The 12521-nt window shown below is 46.4% G+C and overlaps 1 protein-coding gene across 1 annotated transcript in view; it reads right to left on the bottom strand.

Moving 5' to 3' along the window:
- Window positions 1–3690: 3690 nt before the first annotated feature.
- LOC8043729 (arylsulfatase B-like) overlaps window positions 3691–12521 on the bottom strand; it is a 45426-nt gene continuing 36595 nt past the window's right edge. Inside the window, exons 6-9 of the mRNA XM_029983177.3 lie at window positions 12013–12139; window positions 10309–10602; window positions 8879–9321; window positions 3691–3930 (exon numbers count right to left, since the gene is read on the bottom strand). Of these exons, the coding sequence (XP_029839037.3) occupies window positions 3805–3930; window positions 8879–9321; window positions 10309–10602; window positions 12013–12139 (990 nt within the window). The 3' untranslated portion in view covers window positions 3691–3804. The remainder of the gene's footprint in view (window positions 3931–8878; window positions 9322–10308; window positions 10603–12012; window positions 12140–12521) is intronic.

The following is a 12521-nucleotide window of genomic DNA, read 5'->3' as shown; positions in this document are numbered from 1 at the left end:
ATAGATTTCTTTTAAAACGAGTTCTGAGCAGGCTTCGTTGCCCATAACAGTCAATTCCTCTTCACACTGTAAACGGCTTAATTTTCGCGAGGCCCTACGTTTCTTGAATTTTGCGAATCGCCTACAATCCCTGAAAAATATGTCCCGCGAACAATTCCGGTAAAATGCAAACCTATTGGAATCTATATTGAAATCCCACCGCATCTCAAAAATTAGAAACCGCGAAATATTTCCAAATTTCAATTTTGACCTAAATCGCGAATTACTGAGCCCGCGAAAAATAAGTCGTTTACTGTATTTCAGTAGAAGCAAGATCACACCTGCTGGACACCTTTTGCTGATCTCGAAGTGAAGCGTCGTAATCTTAAAATGTGCTACCTTTGCAAGATTCAAGTGATTTTGATTTAGTCTCTGATTAGCGCGTTCTCAGTACGTTAGACCATTAAGAAGATATAACTTAAAAAGGTTCTTTCTCACATACCCAGCTGAGTCTCATATTTATTTAAAACACGAATATGTGGATTACGCTAATTGATTACCTGTCTGTTCTTTTTTGAACCTTAGGGATAAAATTCTTCTAAAATATGATCATATTTAAAAGTCGAAGGACACGTATTCTTTTTTCGTTTTTCACAGCGTCACTTTTTTGTCCTACTCTTCAGAGCGCACACATTTATGAAGATGACCAAGATGTACACGGATGTGTTCTAGTGCACACCTGGCGGAGCCATGTTCTTCGACGGACCACAATGGTTTTGAGTTACAGACGAAGTCAGGAGCCAGTCACAGTGGCACAAATTTGGCCAGAAAAATTGACTTCAGCAGCGCTGGCCTCTTTGCATCATTGCGGGATGTGATATAGACCTTTGTCCGGAAGTGCTCTTTTTAGCCTCGACCGCAAGGAGCAAAAGCGAACAATAATCTTGAACCCAGACGCTCATGGGGAGGGGGGGCTGCGTCGGCCTGCGCCGCCGCTTCCCGTTGAAGGCTTCTTCGCTGGTGTGCCGACTGCCGTTTCGCCGGCATCGGTCCTGTTTACCGCGGTATGTGAGTATAGTGCCCGTAATGGTGAGAGCCGTGTGTCCATACGCCACTTTGCCGCTGTTGGTTTCCATCTAGCCGAGCCAGAAAACATCTCGCGACGAGTTGACCGCGCCGCGAGTGACGAAGAAGAAGCAAACATGGCGACGGTTTGTGCGATTGCTTTGGTGGCTCCGGTGTTGAGTGTCTTCAACGTACTCGTGAGAAGGTTCCCCTGCCCTTCGAAGTTATTGCAAGCACCACGAAAGATGTGGAATCATCGTCTCAGCTACAAATAAGCAGGCCTTCAGGAGCAACAACGGTGCCAAGCAGGCGCTCGACACAGTTGTGTCAGGCTCACGCAGCCAGCGGCACAGTTGTGTTTGTTGTGTCGTCAGATGTTCAACAACGCCGAGGTATTTTCATTTATCATTTGGAATGGCTTCAAGAGTAAGAAATTAATCTATTTCGCGGATTGTTAACGCCGAGGCGAGTGCCCTCCGTTGCAGTGCCGTCGTCGCGCAAAGTGCAGAGAAAACCGGGTGGCGATTGCGGCGGTGCTCTTTGATCTTGCGCCGTCGGGTTCATGAAGTCCGGAGTAAACGTACGTACGTGCGTCTGCTGGATCGGTGTTTTGGACTTCCTCAAAACTCTTTCTCACGCGCATTTTCCTTGTGAAGCTTAGTAGCTCATTACACCTCATCGTCGACTGCGCTCATTTGACTACGACGGACGAGCCTGCGTGATGTGAATTTCACTGCCTAAGATCCTTGGTGTGCTGTAACGAGGGCTAATAAAATATCACCGCGAACTTCTGAACAAACGAGTCGAAGTTTCGTCTACTATCATAACTGATCGCCTGTCACAATATTAATCAGCAGCGTTCCTAGACTCCGCCCCCACAGGCACAGTGCTTCGTTGCCCGATAGAAAGTGCCTCCTGGTACCTCGTAGAATTCCAGTTCCCACTTCAAGTAAGTACCATTTTTTAGAAATGGCAATTAATAATTTCGAACCCAGACGCTCGGAGTGTGTGTGTGTGGGGGGGGGGGGGGGGGGGGGGCGTGCTAACATACTCGGAGCCCTCGTTTACGCCGCTTCGCAGCGGCAGACAAGGCGGCACATTACAAAAGAAAGCTAGTCCGAGCTGTCTATGTAACTGAACCCATTCGCTAGTCATTCGATGAAACGTCGTGGTCTCGTTTTCATTCGCTAAAACGGCGTTCGATCAAGTGAACGCCTCCCACTTATTTCGGCTCGGCAGAGCCGCGCTGCCGCAGAAAGGCAAGCAGATCGCGAAAATCGGTCTCAAACGTGCCACGAATGTAATGTCGTATACAAGAAGCCAACAATCAAGCATTTGAAAGCTACAAGAAAGCGGGAGCGAAATATTTACTACGCAATGAACCCGGACTGAGACGCGGATGTCAAGGGTCAGCAGACACCGAGAACATTTAAGACAAGAAAGGTTTTCTCTTTTTTTCTTGATCGAGATGGGTTCTCGAATGTTCACGACATCTTATCTGTTGAAGAACGGGCCGCGGAGGCTTCTGGTGAAGACATCTTTCACGATGTGCCGGTGCATTCGGACAGCCTGCCGCATCCAGCTCCCCAAAGCAACGCCGCCAACGCAGCCCCCCTCCTGCCTGCCAGTTCTCTCCGCGTGGTGGCGCGAGCGTAGATAAACATGGCGGCGCCCTGGAATTGGCGCGGACACTGGTCTATATCTGGCATTTACGTGCTTACGGTGTGTGATCGTGAATAAAGATAGTTTGATTTATTAGACTAAAAAAATCTGAACACATTACTACTTGCCAATAAAAGTGTATATTTCAATACCATTATCAACGTTGTTAACTTATCGCAAAATTTATTCATTTCGTAATGTACTTGACCGGGGTCTTCAACTTTATTTAATACAGGAAGAAAAACATATAGACAAGATTCAGAGACAATTTTCAAGCACACATTTCTTTCTTCCACTATTAAGAACTTTCTCTTGAAGAGTATCTCATACGAAACACACACGCCGCTGTTTCGTGAACTTTACACGTTTCCTCATCGTGGAAGTTCGCTCAAGAATTGTATTTCTATATTTTAATATTCATTCTCAAACGAAGCAAGGCGCGTTCGCACACTTCCGTTTGCTTATGACCGAGTTCTTGCCATCCCTTTCGAAGAAAGAACAGACTGGCATGCTGACGCCATCTATGAGGTGGTCCTGGAACTGCATTTCACTAGAGCGAAGTTTTCGCGGTATTCACGAGACCAAATGTACCCGTCCTATCAAGAAGAAGTGGTCGCTTACAGCATTGGCAAAAGGTTTTCAAGCCAAGAAGGAAAGATGCGCCAAAAAAGTGGGAAATATACGGAAACAATAAGGGACTCCACGGCCGTCTGATAGATGGCGCCAGTCTATTTTCTGGTCTCGAGAAATTTAAAGAAAAGATTTAAAGCTTTTTCTCGTAAGCACTCGCAAGTTTGTGCCCGGAACCTAAATCTGCAATACAAACGATTAAAATATTAAAACGAGCGTGTTGTAATCATGAGAACTTGAAATAGAAAGAACAAATGACACGGAGGACGTTCATGGGCAACCACATTCGTTTGGCAATAGAAAGTCTGTGTTGCCCATGCACTCCCTCCGTGTTTTTATTCTTTCCATTTTAAGTATTCTTTTTTTTTTCATTGGCGAATAACATATTCCAAGTTTTTTTGTTTTGTTTTTTCTTATTCAAGCGTTTATAGTATTACTAAAATTGTTCGATATTCTTTTGAAAAGTTTTCATTCCCAAGGGCCCCACAAGCCGTCGTTGTATTCTGGAAATCCAATGAGATCTAGCGGTTGATTTCCGGGCGGCACCATACCCTTCGCGTACTCCTCAATCTTCTCGGTGAGCTCCATAAGTTCCTGCGAAGAATAAAACCACAAGGTTTTATATTCAAAACATGTTTTCGACTGAAAGAATATTTTCTGTTTCGAGTCATGACAACACCATTACAATGCGTATTATTTTGGCATGTCACGTAGAGTAACACACAAATTGCTGTCGCATTTCTCGCTCATAAAAAACATTCGTTACATTTAGGATTCGGCGTTTTCGAAGTTTATTTTTTTTTCTCGAAATTGGGGGTATTTTTTTTTTTTCGGGGTTTAAGTTTTCACTACAGATTCGGTGTTTTTGTGTAAATTGGTTATGATTTAATCAATTCACACAAAAAAAACACCGAATCTATAGGAGAAAACTAAACCCCGAAAAAAGACGCCCCCAATTTTTAGAAGAAAAAAATAAACTCAACAAACGCAGAACCCTTTATACTTGAGAGTATCAGGTAAGGTCGTACATTGTTGGGAGAGGACCGCGCGGAACATAATTTACGACTCTCCGATAATTACATATACACAGCCAAAACTACATAACCAAGGAGATATTAATGATTTGGATTTAGTTAAAATATCCATACTTAAAGAACATTTCGTAAATGTTGGTGGATAATTTGTAGTTGCTTTTTATTTGTCTTTCAATATGACTTCCCCAAGCAGCACAGAGTTGGCCAGTCATCGGCCAATGGCTGGCAATGGTCCTTGGCCAAGTGGCCAGACAGTGGCCAGAGACTGGCCGGTGACTGGCCTTTATCTGGCCATTGGCCAATGGCCACTGGCCATCAGCCATCGGCCAAGCATTGACCATTGAATGGCCACTCTCTGGCCACCGGCCAAAAGACCATCGCCAGACATTGGCCATTGCTTGGCCAAAATCTGTGCTGCTTGGGTCACCACTCCTTTGTTATTATTTGCTTGGTATATATGTACTGAACTCCTTCTGTTTTTATGCCTACGGTTTTATGGCTTTGCTGTTATGCCTATGTAGGATGTTGAGGGCCTTGTCCAGCTGTATTTTTTACAAATGCGTTGCAAATAAAGCAAATATTATTATACAAAGTATTATCAGTGAAATCATGACATCTAAAACAATATGTATTGGTCCCTCTTATACTGTTACTTTATATAGTACGTGGGAATAAGGTCAATACTTTATAGTCGATTTCAGCTTAATCAAGAAAGTTTTGCGTCACACCGTGAAGTAGGAGAAGGTGGCATGAATATAAAAAATGATACATTGGCGAATCGATAATCTTAATATGGTGGCAATATATTAGTGAGATGACAATTTCAGAAGCCAATTATCATGGCAAGTTGGGGTTTACTGAAAGGGGCTCTGGTTAGGCATGACGCATATCTAGATTTGTAGCAATAGCTAAAAGAACTCACTTAAAAAAGAGATATAATGTTTCTAGGTTAGAGCATCTCCGTAATGAACTGCCTTTTTACAATTCCGTTGTTTATATCGTATATCGTCCATTTTTTGTACTTTCATATATAAACACTACACCGTCTCTGTGTTGCTTTGATTCCTCGCGCTTTAAATCCTCGCAAAAAAAAGTAATTTTAGGCTCATAGCTAAATGCAGAAAAAAGAACTAAGATTAATTTTTTTTTAACCAGGCCGACGAGACTCAAGAATAGTAAAATCTTATATTGTCACGAATGACAATTGATGAGGCGATAGAAACTGAAACAAACTAAACGTTTAATGAAGCGAACTTGTTTCCAAAACTAAAAGGAAACAGAAGATAAAGAATAGAGCGTCGCGGGCGTCGATGGCGGCATAACAGCAGGATCGAACACTGGAGCGAGACTGACTCCGCTCGCCCATGTAAAGTCCTCCTCTTGCGACGCCTATTCCTCTTCCCAAAAGCAATTGAAGGTTACCTTCCAAAAAAACGTCGCCGCATGTAGCTGCATCGGTCACGACGGGTACGACAACACTTGATCGCGGTGGCAGATTCACGTGGTCGGCAGCTACTCGGATCGCAGCTGACGCAGTTTGGGTTTTCTCTGAAGGCGGAACAGTCGTCTGCAGCGTCAATCTGTTTTCTCCAAGGTCGATCACGGCGTCGTATTCACACAGAAAGTCCATGCCAAGAACGTCTCTGGAACTGTCTCATACAACCACAAATTTCACAGGACACGTCTCGCCGTGAATTTCGTCACGAGCAGTGCGCATTCCGACAGGCATGATGAGGTGTCCTCCAGCGGTTCGTATCTGCGGTTTATCCCACGGCTTCGCGACTTTTTGAAGGAGGGGAGAGAGCCTCTTACTCAAGACTGAGTAGTCCTCTCCGGTGTCAACAAGTGCCGACGCGTCGTGGCCGTGGATAACAACGTTTAAGTTCTTGGGCACTGTTGCCGGAGCTTCGTTGCGAGGCATGGCGTCGCGAGAGTGGGAGCGCTCCGGCGTTCGTGGAGGCTCTTTACGTCGTCCGCCCATGGCAACTTCACCTCCGGGAGTTGCCGCGGGTAGTTTTCCCGGCGGGACAAGGGCGATAGGCTCTTACGACGGGGTCGGTGCCTCGGCGAAGCTGGACGTCGTTATGACGGCGACCGAGACCGGCGGTGAGGTGCAGGTGGGGTGACTGAGGTCGTCGAAGGTACTCTTCAGTCTCTTGTGGCCGCTCACAGTAGCGTGGGTGTGGGTCCTTTGGGTGGAAGCCGCGCAGCCCCATTTGCTGGTAGGGGCAACGGCGGTATATGTGGTCGGCTTCCCGCAGTGGTAGCACAACCGGCGTCGATCGGCCGTCCTCCACACGTCGGTTTTCCTCCGCGGGGGTTGCTCCGGGTGGACGCACTGAACTTGTCCTTCCTGGCGTCGAGTACACTGTGGCATCGGAGGGTCTCGTCGGAGTGGTGCCGTAACCTGGCGGTTAGCTTGCGGCGGTCGTCGGGCCATGGCGGCGCAGACCAGCGTCGGTTCTTCGGATGCGGCCACAGTGACAGGAACGCTCGCTGAACCTCGGGTCAAGCGACCTCGGCAGTGGAGATTGAGGCTGGGCGTTCAGCAGTCGGCTGAAGCTTCTTAAGCTCCACCCGGACGACGTCGCGAATAGGCTCACGAATGCCCGGAATGCCGTGGGCAAGCTAACAAGTGGACTGCGAAACCGCACTGACGCAGGGTAGCCTCTGGTAGTGGCTGGCTCCGGCAAGAAAGGCACGCTCCATGTTCGTGGATTCCTTGACGAAATCTTCGACGGTAGATGGGAGGTTGCGGAAAAGACCACCAAGATGTCATGGCTTACATCTCGCATCAAAATACGCAGCCAGTTTTCGGCGGTGGCTTGAGGGTCGACACGAGCGACCACGCACATAACATCCTCGACGAAACTGGTGATAGTCTCGTTTAACCCTGGGTCCTCATTCGAAGGAGGTCCTTAACCCTCTCCCGTCGGTATTGGGTGTTGAATGTCCGTCTCAGTGCATCCTTGCAGGTGGTCCATGAGATCAACGAAGTCTCCAGATTCTCCAGATTCTCGAACCAGTGCCTGGCCATTTCTTCGAGCGCAGATTGAAGATTCTGCAGGCGCCGTTCGTCCGTCCATCGGTTGTGCTGGGCCACTCGCTTGTACTGTTGGAGCCAGTGCTCGATGTCTTCATAAGGCTGACCATGGAAGGACGCGGGCGTACTAACTGCGACGGGTAGGACAACGACGGGTGGAGTGGTCATCGTCGCGGTCTTCTTTAGTTTCTGCGGCAGGGGTCCGAGTTCCGGAGGTTGGCCTTTGGTACGGCGGCTTGCCCAGGCGTCGGAGTCTTCTGCGAAGGGCAGCCTTCCGGGGCTGAGCACTTCACTCGGCCGGGATGTCTTCGTAGGTGTACGCTTCACAGGAATAGAAAGCGATACCCAGCACCCCCACCTAAAATTTCACGAATGACAATTGATGAGGCGACGAAAACTGTAACAAACTAAACGTTTAATGAGCCGAACTTGTGCCCAAAACAAAAAAACAACAACAGAAGGTAACAATAGACCGTCGCGGGCGTCGATAGCGGTGTAACAGCAGGATCGAACGCTGGGGCGAGACTGACTCCGCTCGCCATACGGGGTCCCTCATGTACCCTCGTGGGTTCCTGCAACATTCGGCGTAGAACTTTCGGTGCGTAAAACATTCGGAACTCGATCAGACGAGAATGTTCTCGAACTTACGAGAACGCCAAGTTGAAAGACTAAATAAGAGGACAGTCAGCTGACTGGAATCGAACTTAGACGTTCCACGTGACAGTCAAGCGCGGCATACACCCGGCCGCGCGCGCACTCGCTTGCCGACGCGCGTGGCAGTATCAACACTTTTTTATTACCTTTATTTCGACGCACCTTCTTTTTCTTTAACCATCATCAAGTGGAAAGAAAACTCATGATTCAAACTTTGCCATCACTTACCCATTTCTCACTCACCTAAACAGTTTGTACCATTAAGATGTATAATTTAAGATGACGGATTACTCTGAATAAGCAATGCATTTTTGTGGTGCCTAGTGCTGGTTATGTTCGGAAAGTGACCAGGATAGTAGAATTACTCGTTACTTAAACCGTAATAAGCAGGGGTTTTTCCAAGAATCGAAATTCGGAGGAGGAGGAGGGGTTTAAATGTTTAGGGGGGGGGGCATTGAGAATAGAGGAGTAGTTGTGAATTAAGGGGGCGCATTCAGAAAAAACAATGGGGGGTGTACACCGTATCCAGGGTGTGCACGTGAATAGGGAAATCACTGGTAAAAAGGGACGGAAAGACGACACATTTTTCTTACGTACCTGCATTTTTTATTTCCTGCGTTCGGTGAAATGCTACAATATCGCATGCTTCTAGTGTAACCTAAAGTGAACTAGAATATTTTATGTGCGTAATTTCTCGCAACAATTTCAATTCTAATGTGCGTATTTATTTGTTTTCAAATTTGGTGTAGGCCCTCGCTTGCAACGGCAGTGTTTCAATTCCGAGGTAAACATCTTTAGTTTGCGCACTCACCGTCACGTTGGAAGCCGCCAAGTTGTTCAGCTCGCATGGATCATGTTCAAGGTCAAAGTAGTATGGAGGGCTGGCAGCTACGAAGTTGTCACGGGGGGCATACTGGTCGCACCTCACGACGGTTTCATTGCGCCAGTTAGGCCTAACTGTGAGCTGGGCTACGTTGTAGAAATCTTTCAGCACTTCTCCAGTTTGAGAAGAAAGCATCATTTGGTCTAGACCATCCACGGGACGAGAGCCTCCAGGAGCCTTCGTGCGCTGGTCGTACATTCCTTCGTTGTACGATCCCAGGACTACCTTGTGTCGCCCGACAATCAGCGCCGAGGTGTTGTCCGTTGGATCAATATTAATGAGGACCTCTTGCCGAGGGGATTCCAGGTCTTCAGATAGGGCCTTCCACATGTCCTTGCCGTCGATGTTGCCAAGCTTTGACAAATTTCCTCCTGAAATGCGTCGAATAAAAATCAAGATTTACAGACAACTCTGGTTGCGTAGCAATCGGGTCGTCTGATGTTAATGATTAATATTTTTGATCTGTCTCCTGGTTCCACTCTCAAAAAGATGGCCACTTTCAAGTTAACTGAAGGGCACCTGTATTAACTTCTTAGCAACAAACGCCTATTACACGCCATCTATTATTTATTTTAACCACATATTTTGCAACTATTTTATCCCACTAAACTAATCGCAGTCAGGCTGTCAGAGGCTTTAGAGGCTCCTTTGTTATGAATATTTGTGATCCACGTGACCCGAATCTTAAAAGAAATGTCCTGGTATTTATAACAACGAGAAACGAGATAAAAGGTGTGGTTCCGAGGAAAAGAAAACTGGGGACTTGAGTTCCCGGTCAACACAAGAGAAGGACGTAGATAAAAATATTTTGCCCGTGCGGCTTGGACTTTTTTTGAACAAGGACACTTCCACACCAGGGTTTTTCGGTCTGTCCCGATTTAATGTGTAGTGTTTTACGTGCCGAAGCAAAGAGGGTGATCTACCTCTTCCCAGCGACGATAGGATTAATTTGGGCCACATGGGTATCCTTCAACGTGCAGTCGAAATCTCGGTTACAGGGCGCCTTCCCCGGAAGACGAGTGTGTTAGGGCACCACCACTCGGAGCGCGTGGAGCGAAAGCTCGCACTGCGCAAGACAGGAATCCTGAATTCAATCTATACCCCTGCCCAGTTTGATACGGATGATCATCGTTAAGGCGTGCGGTTGTGCATTACTACTGCGTGGTACATGTTAAAGAATTCAGGCTAGCGGGTGCAGTGCTTTGGCTAAACTTCTCATCTACGCTACGTAAAATTGTCGCCATACTCTATCAAGCTAAACTCCTGCTGACAAAACAAAAAACGACTAATTTGGGGGATCCATATTACCACCCAATGAAGCTGTTATGTCGAAACAAAAACCGCATGCTCTATCTCACCGGCTGCTGAATAGAAAGTTGGCAACCAGTCGGTGATGTGCATCAACTGATTGGACAGACGTCCAGACTTGGACAGCAGAGGACTCCAGACGAAGGCGGCTCCTCGGACGCCCCCTTCCCAGAGCGTGAACTTGGCGCCCCTCAGAGGCCAGTTGTAGCCGCTGTTGGACTGTACGCCCCATGGAAGAGCTCCATTATCCGTGCTGAATACAACGATGCTGTTACTCAGCATGCCCCGCTTGTTGAGTGCCTCCATCACCAGTCCAACGGATTTATCCAGCTCGTACACTGCACCTGATAACAGACGTGTGTTTAAATACACAAGGAATGACAATATAAAACCTTCCCATATTATCATGAAGATCACCTCCGGCATCATATGAAAATCGTTCAGCCGTTGCGCGGTAGCGTTAGTTTTCCTATATTTGTATCTTAAAAAGAACATTTCTGTCAATTTCTGGGTTTGAAAGTACTGCAAGCTCGCGAGTATAGTAGACGCTTTCAAAACCTCATCAAGCAACGCTGGCGGTCGCCGTTTTTGGCCACAAAGCGTCTGATTAGATCCGAGTCCTCGCCGAACGATGACGTCACCCTCGGGTTCAGTGCATGCTCAGAGTATGTGCCCAAGCAAATGTGGCGGGAAGCCGGGGGGGGGGGGGGGGGGGGGCTCAGATAATTGGTGCAGCAGCTACATTATTTGGCACACTTTTAAAAAGACATATTTCAGCAAACTGGGCGAATCGGTAGGATGCCAGAGTGAACAGAAGGGCGAACAAAAAGGCAAGAGCAGACAAAATTTGGAGGCTTATTGCATTAATAGCTTGGGGGACCGCTGCATTAGCCACCCATCAGTGACACTGCGTCAAACCGAAACCTTCTTCTTAGACTGGACTATGGGGCGAATATATCTTAATTAGGCGGTGTTGTGTCATGTGTTACACTCACTGGGACTGCGTGACTTTCAGCACGCTCTCTTCTCTTTCTTTTGGTGTATAAATTCAGTTGCGAGTCAGCGCCTGTGTATCCTGCATGTTCATCTTCTCTGTCCTTGTCTCTTTGTGCGCTGTTCCGTTCACTAGGTCTGTTTGACGATGGTCTCTATTCAACGTGAAACATCAGCTCTTCGGGCAACATGCAGAGCTTCTGTCTGAAAGTTACTTTATGCAATTGATAACCTAAACAAAAACAAGTCACCCCGATGAGATTCAAAGACACTGTAACGCCGTAAGTCGTTATCAATTATGTTTGGAGTTCTTCCGTCTGCCAATATTTTTGCGCTTAGTCCTCGGTTGGACATATTTCTGCTTCGGTTACTTGCAGTAATTCTGCAAGTTATCAAGTTGATTGCTTAGACTTGGATCGGCCATATCCCTTACTGCTTACGTGCATTAATACTGCAAATAACGTTCTTTAGTATGCATATAAGCGCAAGAGTAGAGCAGCTCAATGTCACATGCGTGCTGCGTTTTCTTTTAACATTCTTGCTTATATTAAATGTGATTCTTTCTTACTCCGATAAATAGAGTCATTATAGTTAGACAAGTATGAAAAAATATAAGCATTATTTTTTTTCCTTTTTTGTAAAAGAAATACAGAGAAACCGTTACAGGGCGTCGTTTAAGCGAAGATCTCAACGTCGGGCGACGCGATCATTTAGGCCTAAACATAATGTACATCGATATGTATAAGTCATCTTACATTTACCTGCAATTATTGATCTGTTCTGTTCCTTAATGTAGGGGAAATGTGCAATAGCCGATGCAGGTGCCTCTAGTTCCACCTTGAAGTCTCCAGAGTGCACTGCTTGATGACTGAAGTACAGGAACATTGGCTGTGGTTGGACAAACGAATGCATAATTTAGAGTGACTCATAATAAAGTAATGTTACGTAAACCCTCCTTAAAAGCCCCCCTTAAAAAGAAGTGTGCTTTTTGGTCGCAAATCTAAACGTCGAACACTAATTCTTCGCCAATATTGAGCACTAGCGGTCGGAACCGGACGCAATATTTTCAGAACTAAGAGATATCTCATTCAAAGGTCAAAGGCTATTTTCTAAAAATGTTAATGCAAAAATTTGGCCCGTCCTAGGTAAGTATCCCCCAATCAGCGCCGTATGTACAAGGACTCCGTCGCCGGCTATTGAAAAATGTTAAAAGTGACTCATAAACTTTTTAATAAGATAGTGGATATTTTTTAACGTTGGCGTATTTCGG

The sequence above is a fragment of the Ixodes scapularis genome, unplaced genomic scaffold (assembly GCF_016920785.2).
Source record: "Ixodes scapularis isolate PalLabHiFi unplaced genomic scaffold, ASM1692078v2 PGA_scaffold6__148_contigs__length_123643588, whole genome shotgun sequence".
In the NCBI taxonomy this organism is placed as follows: Eukaryota; Metazoa; Arthropoda; class Arachnida; order Ixodida; family Ixodidae; genus Ixodes; species Ixodes scapularis.
This window is presented reverse-complemented; position numbering and strand designations above follow the sequence as displayed.